This window comes from Amblyraja radiata, chromosome 11 (genome assembly GCF_010909765.2).
Source record: "Amblyraja radiata isolate CabotCenter1 chromosome 11, sAmbRad1.1.pri, whole genome shotgun sequence".
NCBI lineage: Eukaryota > Metazoa > Chordata > Chondrichthyes > Rajiformes > Rajidae > Amblyraja > Amblyraja radiata.
This window is the reverse complement of record NC_045966.1, coordinates 56,021,845-56,047,744: the sequence shown is the minus strand read 5'-3', so window position 1 is coordinate 56,047,744 and position 25,900 is coordinate 56,021,845. Positions and strand designations below refer to the sequence as shown.

Here is a 25,900-nt window from a genome sequence, read left to right as displayed (position 1 = left end):
ATCCCATGCGACCTAACCTTCCAGAGCAGGCTACAATGCAGAACCTTGTCAAATGCCTTACTGAATTCCATGTACACAACATCTATAGCTCTGCCCTCATCGACCTTTTTGGTCAAGTCTTGAACAATCTCAATAAGATTTGTGAGACAAGACCTCCCACGTACAAAACCTTGCTGACTATCCCGAATCAGCCCTTGCCCGTCTAAATGCCTGTATAACCTATCCCCCAGATTACTCCCTCGGAGGAAGTGAAACTAAAGTATGGCAAAAGTATCTACAAAGGAATATAGGTGGACAATAAATGCTGGAGAAACTCAGCGGGTGAGGCAGCATCTATGGAGAGAAGGAATAGGCAACATTTCTAGTTGAGACCCTTCAGACTGATGTCGGGGGGGACGAAAAAAAAGGAAGATGCGGAGACAATAGGACTAGTTGGAAAACTGGGGAGGGGAAGGAGGGAAAAAGCAAGGGCTATCTAAAACTAGAAAAGTCAATGTTGATACCGCTGGGGTGTAAACTTCCCAAACAAAATATGAGGTGCTGTTCCTCCAATTTGTGCTGGGCCTCACTCTGGCAATGGAGGAGGCCCAGGACAGAAAGGTCAGATGGGGAATGGGAGGGGGAGTTTAAGTGCTGAGCAACCGGGCAATCAGGTTGGTAAATACGGACTGAGCAGAGCTGTTCAGCGAAGCAATCGCCGAGCTTGCACTTGGTCTCGTTAAGTATGTGGGCAAAATCATTATGGATGGAGAATAATAGGAGGAGGTGTAGAAACAAGGAACTGCAGATGCTGTTTTGCACAAAAGGACACAAAGTGCTGGAGTTGCTCTGGGTCAGGCAGCAAGTCTGGAGAATGTGGATCATGTTCATGTTCTCCAGATATGCTGCTTGACCGGCTGAGTTACTCCAGCGCTTCGTGTCTGGAAGTGTGAGGTTATTCACTTTGAAGAATAAAAATCCGGGTATTATTTAAATATTATGAGACCACTAAATGTTGGGGCTCAGAGAGATCTGGATGTACTTGTGAAAGCGCAGAAAGATATTATGCCTATTGAAAGAGATTAAGGAAACCCAACTGAATGCTGGCGTTTATTTCAACACAGACACCACACAGGAAGTAGTATGGAAATGGTCCTGTTATAACTGTATGGTTGCAGTGTTATGTATGACCTGTCTTGCAATTAAAGTAAGGATCTATTTGTTTCAGAAGTAGTATAAAGAGAGTTCATTCTATTGATTCCTGGGCTTAAGGGGTTGACTAATGAAGAAAGACTTTGGAGATTGGGTATATACTCAGGAGGTTGTAAAATGGGGACATAATCAATTTAAACAAGATTCTGAAGATGCTTCACAGGGTAAAAGCTGAGACAGTATGTCCACAGGTAAATCCCTATAATCCCCGAGTCTGGATTGTCGTGGTTGTTCTCATTCAAATGAAGACTGAAATGGGAAGATTTCGGACTCGAGGGAAGTTGAGGTTTGTGTGGGTCAAATAGAAAAATGTTGAGCCAAGGATTAGATCGACCTCACAATGCCAGAGCAAACTCAAGGAACCACATGGCTGCATCTTGCTGGTATTCCTTGTGTTCTTATTTAGGAATGATTAAGCTTTTCAAATACTGAACATGTGTTCACTAATTCAGTGCGCATAGAATTACTCTTGAATTGTCTACCAGTTCTGTCAAGTAGGACTTGTTGCAAATAGACTAACGACGGCTTGTTGATCCTAGGCTGGACTGATCCTTTTTTAACTGAGAAAGCTGAATATTCCTCTCTGAGCATGGTTCTGCTGTCCCCATTTGCTGATAAAAATGATTTTTTTATCCAGCCAGAAGGCTGTGGGAGATCTGTGCGGTGATTGACATGCAAAAGGCAATGGCCAAGGTTTAAAGGTATCAAGCAAGTAATTGCAGCTGGTAAAATATGCCAATAGATTATGTGGTTGCCAGGGAGTGGAGGTCTCTGCCCGGTAGGATCTGTGTAGTGGCTGGGGTGGAGCGGGATACAAGAAGAGGTGTATTTGAGCCCAAAAAACGAGGTGTGGTGTGAAGTGGTTAATGGGGGCGAGTGAGGGGCAGAAATCAGCAGGTGGTGTTTGAGATGTGGTGGGTTTTAAATTCACCAGTCTCTCACTGGAAAAAAGGTGCCACCTGCATTTGGGACAGGATTAAGGGCGGATTTGGGAAATTGGGATTAGGTTTGAGAATGGAGAGCACAATAGGTCGAAACATCACAGAGATGGTGCATCTGGAAATGTTAGGATCTGGGTAAGGTGGGCTGGAATGTATCTATTCTACACACGGATTAATGGTACAAGACATTGTTGAGGCCACACTTGGAGGTTTGTGTTCAGTTTTGGTTACCCTGGTGGAGGAAAAATTCTATGAAGATGGAAAGAAGAATTATAAGTATGTTGCCAGGACTTGAGAGCCTGAGCACAAGGGAGAAATTGGGTAGGCTGGGACTTTACTCATTACAGCGTAGGAGGCTGAGGGGTGATCTTATGCAGGCGTATAAAATCATGAGGGAAATAGATAAGGGGGAATGCATGTAATCGTTTTTACCAGGGTTGAGGAATTAAGAACTTGGGGATACAAGTTTAAGGTGAGAGGGGAAAGGTTTGGGGGAGGGTTGCCGTGACTCGTTTCACAAGGTGAGAGGGGAAAGGTTTGGGGGAGGGTTGCTGTGACTCGTGTCACAACGGGGGTCTCTGGCATCACAACGGGAAAAATTTTTTTTTTTTTTTTTTTTTAATATTTTATTTTATTAGAAGTAAGTACAGTCATATGGCACCAAAGTGCCTAATATATATTTTCATAATACATTTTATGTACAACTTCTTTTTTTTTTTTTTGTTACACTGAAAAAAGATTAGAATAAGAAAAAGAAGTTAGATAGTAAAGGATAGAAAGATGTGAAATATATAGTGTGTGAAAAAAGAAAACGAGTAAATGAAAAAAGTTGAGAGAGAGAATAGAGAGAAGAAAAGAAAAAAAAAGAGGAGATCATTATTTATAGTCTTGACCAACCCTCGTCCAGTCCTGAAACAGTTATTTTTTACAATTGTGTTGCACCATATGATTCCAAAAAAACGACGAATGGAGACCAACTCGTTATGAATTGGTCTGATTTATCCATTAGGAGGAATCGCATTTCCTCAAGATGAGCGGTGTCCAACATACTTGCAATCCACATTTTAAGCGTTGGTATTGATGTACCTTTCCAAAATTTAAGAATTAATTTTTTTGCTATTATTAAACCATAGTTAAGGAATAGATTTTGAGATGTGTTCAATTTATTCCCATCTTCCATTACGCCAAATATAATCATTTCAGTATTAGGTTCCATTCTTGTCTTGAATAATTTTGTAAATATTTCAAAAATATCATTCCAAAATCTATAAAGTTTTATGCAGGAGACTAAGGAGTGTGTTATAGTTGCCTTTTGGGCTAGACATTTATCACAAGTGGCGGATATATTTGGATAAAATTTGTTCAATCTTGTTTTTGAGTAATATAATCTATGTACAATTTTAAATTGAATTAAATTATGTCTTACATTAATTGAACATTTGTGAATATATATCAGGTATTTTTCCCATTTAACCTTCGTAATTTTTATCATTAGTTCCCGTTCCCACTCTTCTCTAAGTACCTCTGTCGATGGTAGGTCTATATTTAGAATACTATTATATAAATATGATATTAATTTTTGTGAGTCAGCTTCAATATTCATTGCCTCTTCCAATAAGTCAGGAGTTACTTTTTGATATCCTTGTATATATTTTTTCACGAAATCGCAAATCTGAAGATATTTAAAATATTGGTTGTTTTTCAATTTAAATTTTAATTGTAATTGTTGGAATGATAGTAAGTTTCCCATTTCATACATATCCCCGATCCTTCTAATTCCGAGACTTTCCCATTGGTCTTATTATGTCTTATCAATAAGAGATGGTTTAAATAAAGGGTTATTCGCTATTGGCATTAACAGTGATAGATTTCTTAATTTTAAAGATAATTTTATTTGTTTCCAAATTCTTATTGTACCATATATAATTGGGTTCTTCTTATATATTGTGTTATTCAGTTTTTTTGGGGAGAAGAGGATCGTTCCTATATTACTAGGATGGCAATCCTCCTTCTCCATTTTTATCCATTCTGTCTGTTGGGTAGCACTATCCAACCAATAAATCATATTCTTAATATGCACTGCCCAGTAATAATACATAAAATTCGGAAGTGAAAGTCCCCCGACCTCTTTTGGTTTACATAAGTGTTTTTTTGTGATTCTATGTGATCTATAGTCCCAAATATAATTAGTAATATTAGAGTCTAATTTTTTTTTAAAGTATTTTGGTATATATACCGGTATAGATTGAAATAGGTATAGTAATTGTGGTAGGAAGATCATTTTTATTGCATTTATTCTACCTAATAATGATAAGGGAAGTGTTTTCCAAAATTTAATCAACGTATTAAGTTTATTTAATAAAGGCATGAAATTAGCATTGAATAATGCTTTATATTTTCTAGTAATCTGAATACCCAAATATTTAAATTTTTCTGTTGCGATTTTAAAGGGGAACTTCAGTAAGGAAAAATTTCTAAACACCTGTTTTTGCTTTTTTATTATGAGGTATTGTGTGTAGATTGATGATTTAAAAAATTGAATCCATTTTAGTATAAGGCTGTAACATAACAAAATGTGGAAAAAGTGAAGGGGTCTGAATACTTTCTGAATGCACTGTAGATAGATGGGACATGTGGGCAAAGTGACGAGCTTAGATGGGCACCCTGGTTGGCATAGACTAGGTCGATTTCCATGTGGTGTGACTATGGCTATCTGAAGAGGATTAGTCATATTTGATGCTATGGATACAGATTATGGGTGTTGGGGGGAGGCTCAAGCTACCTCAAAGAAGAAAGTAATGGCCCTGTCCCACTTACGTGTCCTTGGCACGCAAATTACGCGACCTCGTCGTCACGTTGAGGCGCACGGGCCAGTCCCACTGAGAAGTGCGGAGGGGTATGGAGTTGTGTGCGGTATCACGCGGCGCTCCGGGATTTTGTACTGAACGAAATCTTTGCGCGCCACCGGCCTGTCGCGGAACTGACGGCCAAAGTGGGACAGGCCCAAAACCCTGGTGCGACGTAACGTCTCACCTTCAACAGTAGCAGAAGCAGGCAAACGATCGTCAAACTCAGCCTGGGGCTCACGGCCGTTGCGGTCCGGATCCGCCCCCACTTCTACTCCCAGAGCGGGGCCAAGAAAATTGAAGATAGACACAAAATGCAGAAATAACTCAACGGGACCGGCAGCATCTCTGGAGAGAAGGAATGGATGACGTTTCGGGTCAAGACCCTTCTTTCAGTCTGAAGAAGCGTCTCGACCCGAAACATCACTCATTGCTTCTCTCCAGAGATGCTGCCGGTCCCGCTGAGTTACTCCAGCATTTTGTGTCTGTCTTCAAATGACGTCACGCGCTCCAGACGGCTGTGCGGGTGCATGAAGACACTCGCGACCTTCGCCGGACCGTCGCACCTCAACGCGACCACGAGGTCATGTAATTAGCGTGCCAAGGTCACATAAGTGGGACGGGCTTAAGTATTTATTTACGTGGCAGTTATTACCATCAGTTGCTATTACTGCAGTTGTGCACACTGTTCTGGTAATGCTTTCAACAGATACATCCAGGATAACATGGTCTAATTTGCCCGCAATGCATCAGAAGTTGATATTTTAGTAAAATAATTTTCAATTGCATAATGCTGGGGAAACAAAGTGATGTGCAATTAATTTTTTAAGGACCTAATTTGATGAAATATGCATATTTTGTTTGTGCTATTAGCAGAAATTCAACCACATATTGCAAGTCATGAGACAATAATTATGAGTTTACGTAAAACTTTAACAAGAGCCCACGGAGTGTTGCGCCTAGGATTGGAAAAGAAGTGAGACTTTAGGGGAAGCAATAAAATCAATGGGACACTGCCTGGCATAAGAAAATATGAACAGAAAGAAATAAACGAAAGATGTTTTTTTAAAAATTGGAATAAAACAAATTAAATCAAGATACAACATTTGGAATTATGAAAATGTGGGAAAATATAGATTAAACAGAGGGAAACATCAACATGATTAAATGTTAAAATGAGATCGGGTAGAAGGAACTTCTCTCACAACTGAAATCTTGGAGATTCAGTTCTGTGCTCTGTGTTTTAGACAGGAATTGTATCATCTCGTTAAATTTAGTTTAGAGATACAGCATGAAAACGTCCTTTGACCCACAGAGTCCATAAATCACTCAAACCCTAGTTCTGTGTTACTCCACGTATGTATGCTACACACTAGGGGGAATTTACAGAAGCCAATTAAACTACAAGCCTGCACATCTATGCAACACGAGAGAAATCCCTCGCAGTCACAGGGAGAACGTACAAACCCCAAGCAGACAACATCTGTAGTCAGGATCGAACCCGGGTCTCTGGTGCTGTGAGGTAGCAGCTCTACCGCCGCTCCACTGTGCCATACTTTTTCAAGATAAGAGAATTAAGGGGAAAAAAAGGTTGAAGGTATCTGGGAGTGCGACTGGTAAATGAGTTTGGAAAAGTCCCGCATGATTGGAAAATGCCAACACAGACAACGTGTGCTCAGTAGCTTGCTTCCATGTATTTCAGTGTGTTCCTGTGGCATCAAAAATGAATCCATGTGAAGAATTGAATTATTCTCACAAGACCACTTGAACAAGCTAATTCAGTCAGAGAGGGTAAAATTACATTTTATAGTCCAAACTCAATTTATATTCTCATATGAAACTGATTCCTGATAATGATTGAGGAGCCGATCTCTTGGGCTTTGACAGCCAACTTTAATTAGCACGAGTTTCACTTTTTTCCCCTTCAGAGCCTGACAGCATAGGAGCGGTGTTTGGCTCCCCAAGTACACCGACCATTAATATTAACTCTAAAGCTGGTTTATTCTCTCCACAATCCCATTAACTCCCTTCAGATTCTCCCACTCGCTGAGCGGCTGATTTGTTGACCAACCCACACTTCCTTGGGATGCAGGAAGAAACTGGAGCACTGGGATGAAGGGTGGAAACCCATTTGGCCAGAGGTTGCCATTGAACCCAGATCGCAGGAGATGTTAGATAACAGTCTCACCGCATCACTGAGATAGCTCTTGTGCTAGCAAAAATAATACATTTCTCCTCCTTTTGTAAAATTGTTCAACCTGCGCTTCGGTACCGATCCACTGGGCTTGCAGATGGAAATAATTCACAATGAGTTCAGAGTTCACCCTCAGAGCAAATTCTTTGTTGCAAATTGGCCATCCTGGGAACCATCCATCTTGGGGTAGATGCTCCCTGATCCAAAGCATACTTTTATTTTTAGACTGTTCTTAATGTACCCCCCCCCCCCCCCTCATTATCTCTACCCCGCATGTGTTGTGAGTACACGTTTGGCCACTCTAGGTTTTAAGGTGCTGCATGCTACATACCATAGGTCATGTGCATTACTGTTTTTACCACGTACGTCCAATGATAGGTTTCTGTCCTGGAGTCTGTTTACTGCTTGCTGTGCAGTATTCAGGCATAGCTTCATTTTAGTTTTCTTGCAGCTGTTGGCTGACCATAAGACATAGGAGCAGATTTAGGACATTCAGCCCATCGAGTCTACTCCGTACTCAATCATGGCTGATCTATTTTTCCCTTTCAACTCCACTCTCCTGCCTTGTTCCTATAACCTTTGATGCCCTTATTAATCAAGTACCTCTCGAGTTCTACTTTAAAAATACCCAATAACTTGGCCTCCGCAGCCATTCATGACAATGAATTCCACAGATTCATCACCCTATGGCTAACAAAATTGCTCATCTCCATTCTAAAGGAACATCCTTTTATTCTGAGGCTGTGCCCTCTGATGCCAGACTCTCCTATTACTTTCCTTATCCACTCTATCTCGCTCTTACATAATCCAGTAGGTTTGAAGTGCTGGAGCAACTGAGCATGGCTGGGCAGTATCTCTGGAGGGCATGGATAGAAGATGTTCCGAGTTAGTATCTTTATTCAGACTCACTTATGCAGTCTGAAGAAGGCCCTGACCTGTAACTCCACTAATCCTTGTGCTCCAGAGATGCTTAGTGTTGGTGGCACTGTGGTACAGCTGGTAGACCTGCTGCCTCTCAGTGTCAGAGACCCGAGTTAGATCCTCATCCTTCTAAGTTCCAGCAAGTACAGGCCCAGAGCCATTAAACGCTTCTCACACGTTAACCCAATCATCCCAGAATCATTCTCGTAAACCTCCCCTGGTCCCCATCCATCACATCCTTCCCCAGATTGGGCCCTGAACAGCACCTTATAAATCCTCAGCAGTACATTTTTGCTTTTGTATCCTAGTCCACTCAAAATGAATGGTAGCATTGCATTTGCCTTACTTAATGTTGACCAAGGCTGCAAAATAACCTTTTGGGAATCTTGCACCAACATTCCCATGTCCCTCAGCACCTTTAATTACTGAACCCTCTCCCCATTTAGAAAATATAGGCTATGCATTTGTTATTACAGGTGCACAACCTTTTATCCGAAAGCCTTGGGACCAGACACTTTTCGTAATTCAGAATTTGTCGGTCTTCGGAATGGAAATTTTTTGGCGTAGATTTTAATGGCTGGCTCAGTGGTAGAGTGCTCGGCTCATATCCGCAAGGTCGCGAGTTTGCGCCTTGATCCCGGCAGTAAACTCGGTCGCGAGTTTGAGTCTTCAATGTAGTTTTTTTTTGCAGAATAAATGTTTGTATGAAATGCAGTGTAGGAGAGGTGTACTGACTGTGTGGGCAGAACTTTGGAAGTGATTGCCCACCAGTCTAAAAAGCCGCTGTGTCTCCCTGTCCCTGGGATAGCAGGGGGCGATCAAACAGCACAATACCCCCCTCCCCCTCCAACTCCAGAGGAATCCGCTCCCCGATGGGCCGCTACGGCGACAAGTGGCAGTTTGCCCACAGCCCGAGCTGCGCCGCCTCATCCGCCACCCCAAGAACAAGACGTACCTTGCACACCATCAGCTTCTGCCCCTACGTGTTCCTCTGGAGTTGGAGTGGGGCTGGGCTGGAGTTGCTGCTGGCTGTGGGTCTCTGGGCTCTCCGTGCTTGCAGTGGGCCTGGGGGTCGGTGTCCCGTTGGTCCTGACATCTCCGGCCACCCCCCTGGACTGGAGCTGAGACTGGGAACTGTACTGCCCTTGCCCCCTCCCTCTGCAACTGCAAACAACCCCACTCTCCTGCAAGGGCGGTACAGTTCCCGCAGGATGGCAGGTGGCCGGAGACGTCAAGACCAACAGGAACCCGCTCCCCGATGGGCCCCTACGACGCCCCGAGCTGCGCCCCGTCATCCGCAACCCAGGTTCCTCTGTAGTTGGAGCGGGGCTGGGCTGGGCTGCTGCTGGCTGTGGGTCTCTGGGATCTCCGTGCTTGCAGTGGACCTGGGGGTCGGTGTCCCGTTGGTTGGTGTCCCGCTATTCGGAGGTTTTCGTTATTTGGATCTTCGGATAAAAGGTTGTGCACCTGTACTACCAAAGTGCATGACCATACATTTTGCAATGCTGTATTCCATTTGCCACTTCTTTTGACCATTGTCCCAACCTGTCCAAGTCCTTCTGAAGACTCCCTGCATCCTCAATCCATGCTAGTACCTTCCCTCTAATACCATGGGCCCCTATCTTGTTTAGCAGCCTCACATGCAGCACCTTATCAAAGGCCTTCTGAAAATCCAAGTAAACAACATCCACTGACTCTCCTTTGTCTATCCTGCTTCGTACTTCCTCAAAAAACAGATTTGTCATTGTCATGCAAGATCTTCAAATAACAAAGCCATGCTGACTTTGACCTATTTTATCAGGTGCTTGAAAGTAACCTGAAACATCATCCTTAACAATGTCCAAAACTGGTGTTATAAAGTTTTGACTTGTTTTTCAGCGAGCCCTCTCGCCCAGCCTTGCAAATCATTCCACTGTCTTGCTTTACAGCCTGATGAGTAACATGACTGTTTTGGTCCCTTCCTTGCCCAGTGTGCTCTAGACCTTCTCTAATGAGCCCTGCCTGTATGTCTAGGTAGCACCAGTGGACATGGTGCAGCGTGGATGGAATACGCAAAGATACACAAAGGGCCATGAGAATTCATTCCTTTGCCAGGTGATGCATTTCCACACCCAGTTCATCAATCCTCAGATAACATAGAGTTCATCTCATTCTCTGCTTGTTCTTGGCTTTCAGGGTGACAGCAAAAAGATGGAAGACGCCAGTATATACTCCAAGCTGCAGTCCAGCCGCCAAGCGTCCGACTATAAAGGCTCCACACTCAGTCGCAGCAACACGAGTGCCGGCCTCTCCAACAGTTTCAGAGACACCTTCATCATCACGTCACTTGTGTGCTCCACAAAGCTCACACAGAATGGTAGGCACATGCTAGAGCTTCTTACCAATGTAACTGTGTCATCTGAAGATAGACCCTAAAAGCTGGAATAACATCAACGAGTCAGACAGCATCTCTGGAGAAAAGGAGTAGGTGACGTTTTGGGTCGAGACCCTTGTAATCTGGCTGCTGCTGGGGGCTTTTGGATGGCGTGGTCAAATGGGGGGCAAGAACATTTGTGCGGCACAGTGGCGCAGCAGAGGAGTTGCCGCCTTACAGCGCCAGAGACACGGGTTCGATCCTGACTATGGGTGCTGTTTGTACAGTTTGTACATTTTCCCCGTGACCTGTGTGGGTTTTCTCAGAGATCTTTGGTTTCCTCCCACACTCCAAAGATGTACAGGTTTAGAAACATAGAAACATAGAAATTAGGTGCAGGAGTAGGCCATTCGGCCCTTCGAGCCTGCACCGCCATTCAATATGATCATGGCTGATCATCCAACTCAGTATCCCGTACCTGCCTTCTCTCCATACCCTCTGATCCCCTTAGCCACAAGGGCCACATCTAACTCCCTCTTAAATATAGCCAATGAACTGGCCTCGACTACCCTCTGTGGCAGAGAGTTCCAGAGATTCACCACTCTCTGTGTGAAAAAAGTTCTTCTCATCTCGGTTTTAAAGGATTTCCCCCTTATCCTTAAGCTGTGACCTCTTGTCCTGGACTTCCCCAACATCGGGAGCAATCTTCCTGCATCTAGCCTGTCCAACCCCTTAAGAATTTTATAAGTTTCTATAAGATCCCCTCTCAATCTCCTAAATTCTAGAGAGTATAAACCAAGTCTATCCAGTCTTTCTTCATAAGACAGTCCTGACATCCCAGGAATCAGTCTGGTGAACCTTCTCTGCACTCCCTCTATGGCAATAATGTCCTTCCTCAGATTTGGAGACCAAAACTGTACGCAATACTCCAGGTGTGGTCTCACCAAGACCCTGTACAACTGCAGTAGAACCTCCCTGCTCCTATACTCAAATCCTTTTGCTATGAATGCTAACATACCATTCGCTTTCTTCACTGCCTGCTGCACCTGCATGCCTACTTTCAATGACTGGTGTACCATGACACCCAGGTCTCGCTGCATCTCCCCTTTTCCTAGTCGGCCACCATTTAGATAATAGTCTGCTTTCCTGTTTTTGCCACCAAAATGGATAACCTCACATTTATCCACATTCTACTGCATCTGCCAAACATTTGCCCACTCACCCAGCCTATCCAAGTCACCTTGCAGTCTCCTAGCATCCTCCTCACAGCTAACACTGCCCCCCAGCTTAGTGTCATCCGCAAACTTGGAGATATTGCCTTCAATTCCCTCATCCAGATCATTAATATATATTGTAAATAACTGGTTTGTAGGTTAATTGGCTTGGTATAAAGGTAAAATTGTTCCTAGTTTGTGTAGGGTAGCGTTAATGTGCGGGGATCGCTGGTTGGTGAAGACTCGGTGGGCCGAAGGGCCTGTTTCCATGCTGTATCCCTAAACTAAACTAAAACTAAATTTCTATTTAAAAAAAAAAAACCCATAACTACGACGGCTTGCTGGTGGTTATGTTGTCAGGCATCTAAGGAGCTCCATAGGTAATCTATAGAAATTCTGAGAGTTATATTATACCTTGCATGGTGTCAGGATGTCCTGAAGCATTTTGGAGCCAATTAGTCACCTTGTGAGGAGATGGTATTCTGTGGGGAGTGGAAATAAGATACTGAATTGTTGCAGTAGTAGCAATAAAACTCTGAAGGTTTGGACTAAGCATGCATTTTTCAGGATAATCTCCGATTATTAGGCTTTAAATATTCCTAGCAATCCCAAAACTAGCAGCTTTTTTTCCCACTTGGGTCTGGAGCTGGAGATGAAGCTCTTCTACTTCCACAGAAAGGGTGGACTGTGCTAGCTGAAGTAAATCAGCAGTTTGAAGTGGCCAGGGATTGTGTGAGAGGGTGCATGAGTTCCTGCACATGAGGCTGGATGCTCTGGTGGTGGATATAAGGTGGAAGGACAGCATCTCTCACCCTCTTGCACTCTTATCGCCCCCATTCAGCATCTGCGTGGACTGTGTACTTCCCACTACCTGCCCTCTGCTTCTCTACCAGAAGGTCATGTGATAGGAGAATTAGGCCATTCGGCCCATCAAGTCTACTCCACTATTCAATCGTGGCTGATCTATCTCTTCCTCCTAACCCCCTTCTACCCATAACCCCTGACACACATACTAATCAACTCTACCCCACCCTTTGCTCCCCCCTCATGACCCCGTTCCCTCATCCTGCCCTCAGTTCCCCCCTCCTGCCCCTTCCTCCAGTCCATCACTCCTTCCACCATCCTTCACTGCTCTCTCCTCCTGCTCTGTTCCCTCTTTTTGCACCATGCTCCAACTCTTTGTGCCGTTGACCTCCACCCTCAGTCCCTCCTTCTGCCCCGATTCCCCTAACTGCCCACCGGTTCCTCCCCCCTGACCCCTTCTCTCATTCACTTCTCCTTGTTAGACTTACACCCCCCCAGCCCTCCACTCCCATCTTTCCACCAACACGACACAGATGCTGCCTGACCTGAGACTTGTACCTTTTGGGCTCCCAGCAGGTCAGGCAGCATCTGTGGAGAGTGAGAAACAGAATTAATGTTTAAAATTTATGACATTTCACCGCAATAAAAACTCAAACTATAATCTGAAACACTTTGAACTGATGTGATAAATAGACATTTTTTTTAAATTGTCCATGTTTGGTTTGGAAACATTTTTGTCTTATACTCTTCTTATCAAGTCCACATCACAAGATTAGATATTGTTTAGCCAGAGTTGAACACACTTCACGGCATTTGCATACGATGGCGTCTTGTGCTTCTTGTGCGTGGTGGTGGAAAGATTGGTGGAAACAGGGTTGCGACGTGAACGCTCTTTCCTTGACCACGTTTTATATTTATTAGCACTAACTAAATGAGAAGACCATATTTCAAGTTAAACGAAGAATAACCAGGCTGCTTTCTGATCAGAATTAATTTGCTTCTTCCTCTCCAGATGCTGTCCAACCCATTTCTCTTTGCTCCAGGTTCTGTAACATTTGTAGGAGTTTGCCTTTGGTTTAAGTCAAACCCTATTGATCAGCATGGATAATAATGGGTTGCTTTCTTTCACACAGTGGGCTTGCTGGGCCTCCTGAAGTGGAGAATGAAACCAGAGCTGTTGCAAGAAAACCTGGAGAAACTGAAGATTGTGGATGGTGAAGAGATAGTTAAGGTACAGCCAAGTCCTATGCTAAATCAGAGTGACCTCCCTTGTATGTGTTTCCTGCAACCGCAAAATAATTTTATTTTCCATTCTTGAGTTTGTTTTCAAACCCACATCTCGCATGTTCATGGCAGTTCATCATCGACCAAGATTCAACAAGACTCTTCCTGAGAGGAGATCATAGATATGTCTGAGAGTGAGAAGGGTTCATTAGTTTTTCAGGAACAGCTACTATTTTCAATTCAATATTCTTCACAAAAGGTTGGGCCAAAATCTGTAATAGTGCGAGCAGAATGGCTTTATCAATGCATCCAGTTTAGTAATTTAACAATGATCTAGTTGAGTGAAATAACAGGTTTCTAGACTTAAAATGGACCATTGTTACTGCTATTCGTTAAACATCTTTATAACTGAATCACTCTTATAGTTTACCATCATATAATGACAAAAATATCCAAATTGTCCAATAGTTAATATTAAGGAATGCGCTTGTCAAATCAAAATCTACTGGGAAAATCAGAACAACCTGATAAATGAAGCTCAATAACTTTGAATCCAGTGTTTTTCTGTAATGTTACTTAATAATGTTATGCATCACAAAAAACACCCTTCAAATTTAAGGTCAGTGAATTCAGAATGAAGCAAAATCAAAAGGAAAGAAAAATAGGAACTCAGAGCTGGCAAGTTGCACAGTTTTAATGTATTTTTACATGAACAAGCACATCATAATCAAGATCATTTCTGCCGAAACCTCGGGCAAACTCATTAACACTCAAGTTCTTTGTTGCAGTCATACCTAGAAGCTTCCATCTGTTGGGTAATATGTTCAGTCTTCAGAAATAAAACGGACTAGAATTATACCAAATCTTTTTATCAACTGTACAACTACTTAGCACTTTAATCTAGCCTGCAGGGATTTTGAAAACTCAAGATTGGTAAATTGATTAGCCATTGTGCAACACCGCCACTCTTTGGAGCTTCAGTGTTGACCTACATTTGGACCCAATATCCTCAACTGGGGTAAACTACTCTTGAAATGGTGACAGCTCTGAGAGTTGCATTAGAGTCAAGGCCATTTGGGGCCTCCCAGTTAAGGAACTGGAAAATCAGAAAGGCAAATGAGGACAGTGTTACTAATGCAGCAAATTATTGCCATCTGGGATCCACATCCTGATGAGAAAGTGGAAGCTAATTAAGTAGTAACTTTCTGGAGCAAATGTTATGTGTATATTTGTAATGGACAATAAGGCAACCATAACGACAGTGACTAGCTCTTTCAAAGAGTTGGCATGAGGACAATGGGTCAAAAGGCCTGAGTGCTGGTTTGGTTACATGACCAATACATTGTTGACAGCTGTATCTTTTCTATACCTGCCACAGTCTCTGAGTTTGATGGCTCACAGCCTATGTGATTGTCTGTCTGGGATAATTCTGCATACATGTTTAATATGGGTTGGCAATATAGAAACTCCAGTAGCTGGAATACTGAACCCTCACATCATCAACAGAAGTTACTGCAGTGTTATCTGTAGGGCAGCAGCAGCAGAGTTGCTGCCTTACAGAACCAGAGACCCGGGTTTGATCCTGACTATGGGTGCTGTCTGTACAGAGTTTGTAAGTTCTCCGAGTGATTGCTTGAGTTTACTCCAGATGCTCCGGTTTCCTCCCATATTCCAAAGTGTGCAGGTTTGTAGGTTAATTGGCTTCTGTAAATTGTCCTTGCTGTGTAGGATAGAACAAGTGTAAGGGTGATTGCTGGTCGGCATGGACTCGTTTGGCCGAAGGGCCAGTTTCCATGCTGTATCTCTAAATTACAATTAAATTAGGTAGTTTGAACTGCTTGTCCGTTCTCACTACACTAACAAGTTTTCCTGCAGCAGAAGGATGTGGGGAGGAAAGGGTTGTGGCTGTAGCTGTGGACAACATTGAGGGTATCAGAAACAAGGAACCTGGATCTTATTATAGAAGCCAGACGAATGGGGATTGAATATGTAAGAAAAAACTGCAGGTGCTGGTTTAAATCAAAGGTACGTAGACACAAAATGCTGGAGTAACTCAGCGGGTGAGGCAGCATCTCTGGAGAGAAGGATTGGGCAACGTTTCGGGTCGAGACCCTTCTTCAGACTAAATGGGGGTTGAAGATGGGGACAAAAGCAGGTTAGTTTAAACACTCAAGCTCTTTCCACAGACAAATTAGATCATTGATAATCTGTAACCCCATAACTCCATAATTATCAAATTGACATTATTCATTATTAAATTAAAAAAAAATACAAACATTTATTTAAAATTTGCTATTGATTTGGATTTAGTTAACAATTGCAGAAGTTCCAAACATCTTCCACCCTCTGTGGAAATGTCTCTGAGATTCATCTTGAAGAGGCAGGATTAATTATCTTACCTTCTCCAGAAACCAGAGGAAACAGCCTCTGTGCATCCAACTTATCAGTTCTATTAATGGAAGGTGCAATTAAATGACCTAAATGGTCTAAATAGAATTAATCTTGCACAATATCTCAAAAGACCTTGAAAGATGCATATTTTTTACAGTAATAAACACACCATAATCAAGATTCTTTCTTCCAAATCCCCACAACCATTAAAGTCCAAGAAACGGGTGGTATACATCATTGTACTTCCACCTATATTCCCTTCTGGAATTACGATACCCAATTCTGCTCACATTTCTCCAATCCTGGTTCATTTATGGGCAATTACATAGTATTCCATTTACCTCGCTGTTTATTGTCCCAACCTTTAAGTGATGTGTACATATAAACTCCAGAGCATCTATATGCATCCATTACTTCAAACTTTTCATCACTTCCATAGAATCATGGATTACACTCCATGGGTTCAAATTGGATTACTTTGCATTTCCACAGGAAGCATTATTTTGCAGAGAGGGTAGTGGGAATCTGTAAATGATGGAATGTAACATTGAGACTAATAGGAATTAAGACAAAATAATGGGACTTAAATGTGAAGCAGCAGTAGAAATAATGAAGGAGCCTAAACTGGTTATTAGTTTATTCCCTTCCCAAATATTTCCTGAATATGTCTGATTGGGCAGCATGGTGGCGCAGCGGTAAAGTTGTTGCCTTTGTATTTTCTCCCCGTGATCAGCATGGGTTTTCTCCGAGATCTTCGGTTTCCTCCCACACTCCAAAGACATATAGGTTTGTAGGTTAATTGGCTTGTTATAATTGTAAATTGTCCCTAGTGTGTGTAAGGTAGTTTTAATGTGCGGGGTTCGCTGGTCTGTGCAGACTCGGTGGGCAGAAAGGCCTGTTTCCATGCTGTATCTCTAAACTAAACTAAGGGCTCCGATCTGAAACATCACCTATACCTTTTCTCCAGAGATGCTGCTTGACCCGTTGAGTTACTCCCGCACTTTGTGTCGATCGTCAAATATTTCCTCATCTCTTAACTATTAGTGCAGGTAACTAAAAATATCATGGAGACGCATGTGAGTAATGTGCTTCAGAATTCAGGAAGATGGGTATTAATATTAATGTTTTGGGGAAGAGCTCGTAAGATCAATCTGGTGCTTCCACGCAGAAGAGACATGCAAAGATTTGGAATTGTGTACAGGCAGATCTATCAGTGGTCACTAGGGTGATAACTATTCTTTTTCAAAACAAAACAATGGCTCATCCTTTGTTCTGCATAATTAAAGTTCCTTCAGGATACTCTGGACGCGCTGTTCAACATCATGATGGAGCATTCCGACACAGACAAATATGACATCCTCGTCTTTGATGCTTTGGTAAGGCACTTTTATTTTTCACTTTACAAATATAACTGGTGCAATTTCCTTATGCGGGCTGGATTTTTCTTGTGGAGAGGGAAGAGAAATCATGAAAGATGCTGATCAAGTCGGCATAGGCTGCTCCTTCCATTTTAGTACCTATCCTTATGCTAGTCGATAGAGTATTTTTCAGGGCATTTATGAGATTTAATCATTGTGTGCAAGGTCAGCATTTGATGCATTCTTTTAACTGTCTTTCTCAAAAGTGGTGGTTGGCCACATTTGTTGAAAGGATGCACCTCACTGGAGACCAAATGTTGAAGCAGAGATGGTGATAATTTGCCACACAAGATAGTTTGAAAACTGGATTGTAATTCTGTACCCAGCTGCTGCCATATCCTCTGGATGGAGACTGCCCATTCAAAAGGGACAAGGCAAGGAGGCTTTCTACTGTGGGCATAGTGAATTACAAATCGATGATTGTGCCCACACCCAATGATCTGAGTATCACTGTGGATGGGAATTCAAATCTTGGAGCCAGAGCTCTAGACTTTAAGGGGCAAGTTTAACTATGTTTTGCAGCGATCATTATAAGAAAATAGAATTGTGCTGGGTTCTTCATCAATTCTATAATCGACCACTGGTAGGAAAGGCTGAAACTTTCTCTCACAAACCTTGGCATTATTTCATGCTTAACAGTAAAATCATTGAAACTGAAGGTTAGTTATACATTTTTAGCATTAATTTGTTCATGAGTCAGGAAAATCTTTATCTTGCTGAATAACCTTTTGCAACAGGGCATTGCTGAAATGCTCTCTGTGAGTGATGTCAAAGCACCAAACCCAGGATGTCCTTAATTAATGGCACCAGATATTAAGCAATAATAACATGCCAAAATATTTTTGTTTTAGTGCTGTGACATTATGTGCTATTTGCTGCAGGTAAAGAAATAACTGTATTCAGATCACACAAATGGTGCGGGAGCCTGTAAGCCTTAGAAGGCTTGGGAAGTTCGGCATGTCTCCTACAACTCTCACCAACTTCTACAGATGTACCCTAGAAAGCATTTCATCAAGATGCATCACAGCTTGGTTCAGGAACTTCTCCATCCAAGACTGCAAGAATTTGTGGACTCTGCCCAGCCCATCATCCAAACTAACCTCCCTTCTATTGACTCCATTAATACCTCATGCTGCCTCGGCAAGGCCAGCAGCACAATCAAGGAAGACTCGCACCCTGGCCACTCCCTATTCGCCCCTATCCCATGAGGCGAAAGGTATAGAAGTGTGAAAATACACACCTCCAGATTCAGGAACAGTTTCTTCCCAGCTGTTATCAGGCAACTGAATCATCCTACCACAACCAGAGAGCAGTGCTGAACAACTTTCAATCTCATTGGTGACCCTTGGACTATTCTTGATCGGACTATGCTGGCTTTACCTTGCACTAAACGTTATTCCCTTATCATGTACCTGTAGACTGTAAATGGCTCGATTGTAATCATGTATTGTCTTTCTGCTGACTGAATAACATGCAACAAAAGCTTTTCACTGTACCTCGGTACAAATGACAATTAACTATACTAAACTAAAGCTTGAAACTACAATTGGCTTCTGATGCAGTTTAGTGAGCTACTACAATGTATTAATTCATGGGAAGACAATGCACAGTATTCAGGGGATACCCTACACAGTGGGACACACCTTCAATGGCATTGTAAATAGTGACACACGGACAAAAAACTTTTCAAATTATGTGGTAAAGAATTAAGACAAATAGTGACTCATGAAGACTTTGGAAATAGACATTGCCCTCACAAGACTTTCTGAATAGTAACGCACATCTGTTGACCCTTTCTACGTAACAGCAAACACATGTGTGCAAATAATGATACCCTTTAGGAATCTCCCCCCCCCCCCCCATATACTAATAAATCCCCAGGGTCGCCATCAATTTAATGAGTCACACTTCACCCCAGTGTCTGCCCATTTAATCTCAACTTCACGCAGAAGATGTTGGAGCTGCAAGAGGGCACCGATCGAACTTGCAGCATGAGAAATCTTCTGTCGGCCTGTGTGGGGGTCTCGGGACATGCTTGGTCTTCCCTGCAATCTCTGATAAACTCTCGGGGAACTCCTTCAAATAGTCCAACATCCAACATCTTACGAGGACCCGTGTTGGCACATATTTGGCTTTCTCTAATTCCAACTTCAAAAGGAATGGAAATATTTAATATTCTTATCATGGTCTATCATAAGGGACTTAAGTGTGGTTTCCCATTAGTTGACTGTTGCAGCAGCTTATCTAGCCTCTAATTGAAGTAATCCAATTTTCTGAGATTGCTTTTAGATCCTAGAGAGTATATGTTCCCTAGAAATGCTGACATATTCCCACAGACACTGACAAAACAATAATGCACTCCCAGGGACTCGTGTAGTGCTGATATATTTCCTAGAGACTACCTAAACTCCTCGGGATTAGCACTGTTATGGATGAAAACAGAACTGTCCTTACACCACAATGGAGATAACAGAACAGCAAGTCAGCAGAAGGCAATCTTAAAAACCAAAGGTACACAAAATTGCTGGGGAAACTCAGCGGGTGCAGCAGCATCTATTGCTGGGGAAACTCAGCGGGTGCAGCAGCATCTATGGAGCGAAGGAAATAGCATTTCCTTCGCTCCATAGATGCTGCTGCACCCGCTGAGTTTCCCCAGCAATTTTGTGTACCTTCGATATTCCAGCATCTGCAGTTCCCTTTTGAACAATCTTAAAAACCAAGTGACTGCACCATATAAAACAATGTATGCACTGATACACTGAGCTGTATGGAGAATTCAGCAACACAGCAATGACCCTAATGCAACAACGTGAGACAGGTTAGAAGGTGGACTAAGATGATGACCATGTCCTTTGCCTAATCCTTGTAAAGATAAGTCATTTTTTTTACCAGCAGTTACTGATAGGCCTTTCAATTCTATGTTGGATGTTCCAACACTAGGATCATCTGTGCTACAGCATTTACAGTCATTCATTCATTTAAGTCAGCAACAATTATAACGTCGATTGTCAATGGTTCTTTAATTTCACATGCACTGAGGTACAGTGAAGTTCTTTTTTTGCGTACAGGTCAGTCAATTATTACCATACTATCCCAGGTTAAGTACAAAGTGAATCGAAATAGCCCACTGACGCCATATATAAGAGTTGCCAGGTTTTGGCGCCATTATCAAAGTGAAAGCTGCAGCTGTCCACAAAGGTCCGTTGTAGCCGTCACCTCCATCAGGCGCATCCAGCGGACTGTCATCCCTCTCCTCGCCCGGCCACCATTGGTGCTCCAGGGGCGCTTCCTACAGACGATCTTGAGGGCATTCAGAAGGCTCTGCTTTAAATGTCCATCTCCCTCACCATTGAATTGCTGGAGAGCAATTTGCAGATTTGACTATTATTTTCTGGTGGAACTAATTCTGAGGAAATTCTGAGCGTTTTGGTTCACGAGTCCTATGCAGAAAGACATACGGAACTCGGCACATGTTGCCTTGAGTTTGCCTGCATAACCTGACCACAGGGAATGCAAACTATCTTCTTGAACTTGCAATGTGAAGAACTCATCTGAAATGGTACTGTTGCTATGCCAGCCATCTGTGATAGCAGCACCTGCCATTAATTTAATAACACAGTTTCAAGAGTGATAAGGTGAATATAATGAGGGCCCTCTGTGGTTCTTCCCCTCCAATTGCCTTTTTTGATGCAATCCAGCAATTCAACAATTTGATGACCCTCGCAGAGCTGAGATTGCCTTGATATGGAGGAAGAACAGCAAGGGAGCACAATATAGTGATTATGGGACTAATAATGCAGAAACCCATTCTCGCAAACGAAGAATAAGAGTTCAAATCCCACTACGACTCCCTATGAATTGGAAGTGTCAAGTCCTCAGTCAGTCTAATTATGTTTCATGTGCAGTGAGATCTGGCATTGCTGCTCAGTTTAGCCTTTGTGTGGCTCAGACTCAAGATAACTCTTATCCACCCAATCAATTTACACAGGGCCATTTGCCTACATTCACCTCGTATCTCTCTCACCGTTTTTATCCATGTATATGTCCAATTGCCTTTAAATGTTATTCACAAGTTCACAAGTTATTTGAGTAGAATTAGGTCATTCGGCCCATCGATGCAACTCCACCATTCAATCATGGCTGAACTCTGCCTCCTAATCCCATTTTCCTGCCTTCTCCCCATAACCCTTGACACTCGTTCCAATCAAGAATTTACTGTAGCTGCCTCAAGTACCTCCTCAGGCAGCTCATTCCATATACCCATCACCCTCTGACTGGAAATGTAGCCTCTCGGGTTCCTATTAAATATTTCCCTTCTCATCTGAAATCTATCTCCTCTGGTTCTTGACTCCTTCATCCTGGGTAAAAAAAAAATCTTATCTAGTTAACTTTTATGTGGCGAAACAATTTACACAGGGACATTCTGGATGGACAATAACAGTCAAGCTATTACTCCCACAATATACAGGTATATACCAATGAATAATTAAGAACAAGACAATCAGAAATGCTTTTCCCAAGTTCTTCACCATCCCAGTTTGGACATGAACAAATGGTTCAACATTGCCAGAGGGTAGGAATTTTGGTATTTCGTGCCCCATGATTACCATGGAGGTATCATTCGTGCAAAAACTGTGGCACTTGAAGGAGTAACATGAATAACATCTACTCAGATAATATGATAAGGCATTTAAGGTTGTACTGACAGACATTGTCTATGTGTGTGAGATCGTGGACCTTGGACTGAGCAAGGACCCCACTCACCCCTTTGATCTGTGTTTTCACAACTTACTTTTCCATGTCTCTAAACCCTCTCCCCTGACTCGGTCTGAAGAAGGGTCTCAACACGAAACATCACCTATTCCTTCTCTCCAGAGATGCTGCCTGTCCTACGGATCTACTCCAGCATCTTGTGTCGATCTTTGGAGTAAACCAGCATCTGCAGTTCCTCCCTCCGCACCCACTCCCAATTCTGCATCTGCCACTGGATCCTCAACGTTGTTACTCATGGATCAACATCAGTGAAGATAGGCAACCAAACATCTTCCACTATAATTCTTAATGCTGGTGGCCCACAAGGATGCATTCTCAGCCCCTTGCTCTACTCCTTAGGCACTCATGACTATGTGTCACATTCTGATCTCACTCGGTTTACAAGTTTGCAGGTGACACCATCAGCAGTCAGCCAGATCTTGAACAATGAAAAGATGATCCACGCGAAGGTGAGAGCTTGGAAACATGGGGTCAACACAACAACTTCTCCCTCACTATCAGCAAGACAAAGAGCGCGATATTGACTTCAGCAAGCAAGGTGGTGTACATGCCCCAGTCGGCAACAATAACGGCAAAGTGGAGTTGGTGGAGAACTTCATGTTCATAGGCGTAAATATTACCAGCAATCTGTCCTGGCCCAGCCACATTGAAACTATGGCCAGGGAAACACCATTGCCTCTTCTTCCTCAGAAGACTAAGGAAGTTCAGCATGTCTTCAACAACTCCTACCAACGTTTATTGATTCACCATAAAAAGCAACTGTTTCTCAGCATTACAGCTTGGTTTGGCTACAGCTGCAAAAATTACAGAGAGTTGTAGATGTAGCCCAGTCAATTACACAGAGCCCCTCCACTTTCTCCCCATCCTCCTCCACCCCTACTGACTTCATCCACATTGGAGGGTTGTGGACCATGCACGGGCAAGTGGGACTAGGGTAGCTGGGACATTGTTGGCCGGTGTGGGCGAGTTGGGCCAAAGGGCCCGTTTCAACACTGTATTACTCTATGCCTCTATGACACTGCAGTGGCCATTTGGCTTGTTTTGCATGTCATTGATGATGGCATGTGCCTTTAAATTTTAGACTGCCCGTTATATTGTGGGTGGGATTTATGACATGTTTTTGGGCGTGTTTGGAACTAAGTATCTTGCGCAGAAGCTTAGTTTTTAGTTTTAGTTTGGAGGACCATGGAGAAGGTTTACTCTTCGACCATGGGAAGTTTAACGGAGACATGAGGAGTTTTCTAATGTTTAAAATGATAAGCTGAAGTTCGATGAAGATTGGAGTAACGAGTTGGAAAAAATTTGGATGTATCTTACTGTTTCCTATCAACAATAAAGTGTTTATTGATCAAAAGACTGTTTTGGAAGACTTATCTTTGAAGAAGCTCTGAAGGTCTCTGTGGGTGAGTTTGCATGTGTTTCGAAGATATTCCCCTTAACCATGCTCATCCATTTAGCGGCTAGAGGGTTAATTTCTCGAACGATACAAAATACGGCCGCTACAGACACTTAATGCTGCCTCAGGGCTGTAGTTCCAATGTCTTTCTCTAACTTAGCACCAGTGAAACACGCTGGTCAAATGAAACCAAGAAAACTCTAAGAGAACTTAGAAACAAAAACTATTATTTATATAGGCAGACCCAGTCACCTCTGCTGTCGACAGTAATATTATCCTTTTTGTTTTCACAGATATACATAATAGGGCTGATTGCGGACAGGAAATTCCAGCATTTCAATGCTGTTCTTGAAGCCTACATCAAGCAACATTTCAGCGCTACCTTGGCCTACAGGTGAGTTCCATTGCTGAGCCCTTGCTTTTACTTGGATCATCCTATACTGTTGCATGATCAAAAGGTGACAAAGCATAGCCTATGGTTAGAGTAACCTGATGCATTTGCCTTCCATTAAGCGAGCACTAACAATAAAAGCCAATCAAGTAGAATGTACAGCTATGGTCTCTGTGAGAGGACAAGTATCTCATTTTCCTCAGCGGTAGATTTAGGAATAAGTTTTGTTATAGGAATTCCAATGAAAGGCAATAAAAATATATTGGTCACTAATAAGGACAGTGATAGATTCAAGGGAAACATCTTTACCTCAGAGCACTGGAAGGCAAAACCTACTTTCGTTTGGACTAATTGCAACAAATTACAATGAAGCTTTGGAGGAAATGCTTAATAGAGGGAATAAAGTTTAATGGACAGGTTTATTATTGAGTTGGAGATGGCTGATGGAGAACATCAACATTAACATTGACTCATTGACGGTTTGGATCAATTAACTAATTTCTGTGTTGTCTCTGATGACCCCAAAGACGAGCATCACCCCATTTCACGCACCATTTCTGATTTCATCACTTCTGGCTGTCTGCCTTCCACAGTCTCCGACCTTATCATTTCCCAGACCCGCACAGCCCGTTTTTATCTTCGCCCCAAAATCCACAAACACAACTGCCCTGGCAGACCCATTGTTTCTGCCTACTCCTGTCCCACGGAAATGATTTACACGTACCTCGACTCCATCCTATCCCCCCCATGTCCAATCTCTCCCAACCTATGTCTAAGAAACCTCAAATGCCATTTGTCTCTTTAATGACTTCGCTTTCCGAGCCCCCACTTCATCATCTTTACTCTGTTCAGTCACTCTAATCATCCATCCCCCACCAGGAAGCCCTTAAAGCCCTCAGATTCTTCCTCGATGGCAGAACTATCCAATTTCCATCTACTAACACTCTACTCCTCACCCTCAACAACATCTCCTTTGACTCCTCCCACTTCCTCCGTCCAAGGCGTAGATCTGGGCACCCACATGGGCCCCAGATCTACCTGCCTCTTTGTAGGATACGTTGAACAATCCCTGTTTAAGGCATAAACTGGCCCCATCCCCGAACTCTATCTCTCTGTTACATTGATGACTGCATCGGTGCTACCTCCTGTACCCATGCAGAACTCATGGACTTCATTAACTTCACCACCAATTTTCATCCTGCACTCAAATTTACTTGGGCCATCTCTGACACCTCCCTCCCCTTTCTTGATCTCACAGTCTCCATCCATCACATGAAATAGACTATTGGCTGACGTCTGTTACAAATCCACTGTCTCCCACAGCCATCTCACCTACATTTCTGCCCACCCTGTATAGACTCTATGCCCTACTCCCAATTCCTCCATCTGCGTCACATTTGCACCCAAGATGAGGTGTTCCATACAAGGACATCTGAGATGTCCTCATTCTTTAGGGAATGGGGATTCCCCTCTCCCAGCATAGATGAGGCCATCACTCATGTCTCCTCGGTACCCCGCAGCTCGGCCCTTGCTCCCCCTTCCCCCTAGTCCTTGCCTTCCACCCCATTAGCTGTCGAGTACAACACATAATCCTCCAAAATTTCCGCCCCCTCCAACGGGATCCCACCATTATTCGCCACGTTTTCCCATCTCCAACCCTTTCAGCCTTCCACAGAGACCGTTCCCTCCGCAACTCCCTGGTTAACACATACCTTCCCACCCAAACCTCCCGAGGTACCTTCCCCTGCAACCACAGAAGATGCAACACCTGTCCCTTTACATCCTCCCTCTGTCCAGGGACCCCAACAGTCCTTTCAGGTTAGGCAGAGGTTCACTTGCACCT

The 25,900-nt window shown here is 43.0% G+C and overlaps 1 protein-coding gene across 1 annotated transcript in view; it reads left to right on the top strand.

Annotated features, from left to right (window-relative positions):
• The window catches only part of dock2 (dedicator of cytokinesis 2), a 703,541-nt gene that overhangs the window by 159,121 nt on the left and 518,520 nt on the right, over positions 1–25,900 (top strand). Inside the window, exons 18-21 of the mRNA XM_033029960.1 lie at positions 10,269–10,449; positions 13,598–13,695; positions 17,366–17,455; positions 23,960–24,060. Of these exons, the coding sequence (XP_032885851.1) occupies positions 10,269–10,449; positions 13,598–13,695; positions 17,366–17,455; positions 23,960–24,060 (470 nt within the window). The remainder of the gene's footprint in view (positions 1–10,268; positions 10,450–13,597; positions 13,696–17,365; positions 17,456–23,959; positions 24,061–25,900) is intronic.